Source organism: Egretta garzetta, unplaced genomic scaffold (assembly GCF_000687185.1).
Source record: "Egretta garzetta isolate BGI_Z169 unplaced genomic scaffold, ASM68718v1 scaffold251, whole genome shotgun sequence".
Classification (NCBI taxonomy): domain Eukaryota; kingdom Metazoa; phylum Chordata; class Aves; order Pelecaniformes; family Ardeidae; genus Egretta; species Egretta garzetta.
Window position 1 is genome coordinate 6,525,705 of NW_009258952.1, and position 807 is coordinate 6,526,511.

The window sequence follows — 807 nt, forward strand, 5'->3', positions numbered from 1 at the left end:
CCTCAGCCCTGCCTGTCCCCCGCAGGGCTCTCGGTGCTGCGGGTGGCGTACGGGGACGTCTCTCAGCTCGGAGTCTTCTGCACGGACACCATCCCCAAAGGAGTCCGCTTCGGCCCTTTCCAAGGCAAAGTGGTCAACACCAGCGAGATCAAGACTTACGACGACAACTCCCTGATGTGGGAGGTAGCGGCGGCGCGGCCGGGCTCCCCCTGCACCCCCTAAGCGGGGCCGGGGCAAGGCTTTCGGCCGGCCCTCGGCCCAGCGTGGGTGGTGGGATGGGTGCGAGCGGGGAGGTGTGCGGGAAGGGTCGGTCAAACCTTAATCCGCTTCTCCCGGCTCTCCAGATCTTCGAATACGGGCGCCTGAGCCACTTCATCGACGGGAAGGGCGCCTCGGGCAACTGGATGTCCCTGGTGAACTGCGCCAGGTTCCCCGAGGAGCAGAATTTGACGGCTCTGCAGTGCCAGGGGCAAATCTTCTACGAGAGCTGCAAGGAAATCTTGCCGATGCAGGAGCTGCTGGTGTGGTACGGCGATTGCTACGTGCAGTTCCTGGGCATCCCCATCAGCCTGAAGGGCATGCCGGAGGGAAAGAAGGCCCCGCAGCACCCCGAAGGTGAGCCTGCCAGCCAGCCCGCGGGGGGCACTGCCCCTGCCTCCCGGGGGCCCGCCTCGGCTCGGGATTAGGTTCGCCCGAAGGGAGGTAAAAGACCTGGGGCATCACTTTTCTCCTGGCCGGCTTTGGCTGTGAGCGCTTCCCAGCCCCGGCGGTGCCCGGCCCTGCCGCCAGGATGCTCGGGGAGGGGGG

At 66.5% G+C, this 807-nt stretch overlaps 1 protein-coding gene across 1 annotated transcript in view; it reads left to right on the top strand.

The window, feature by feature from the left end:
- PRDM14 (PR/SET domain 14) overlaps nt 1-807 on the top strand; it is a 7,996-nt gene that overhangs the window by 1,358 nt on the left and 5,831 nt on the right. Inside the window, exons 2-3 of the mRNA XM_009634460.1 lie at nt 26-183; nt 345-615. Coding sequence (XP_009632755.1) covers nt 26-183; nt 345-615 — 429 coding nt within the window. The remainder of the gene's footprint in view (nt 1-25; nt 184-344; nt 616-807) is intronic.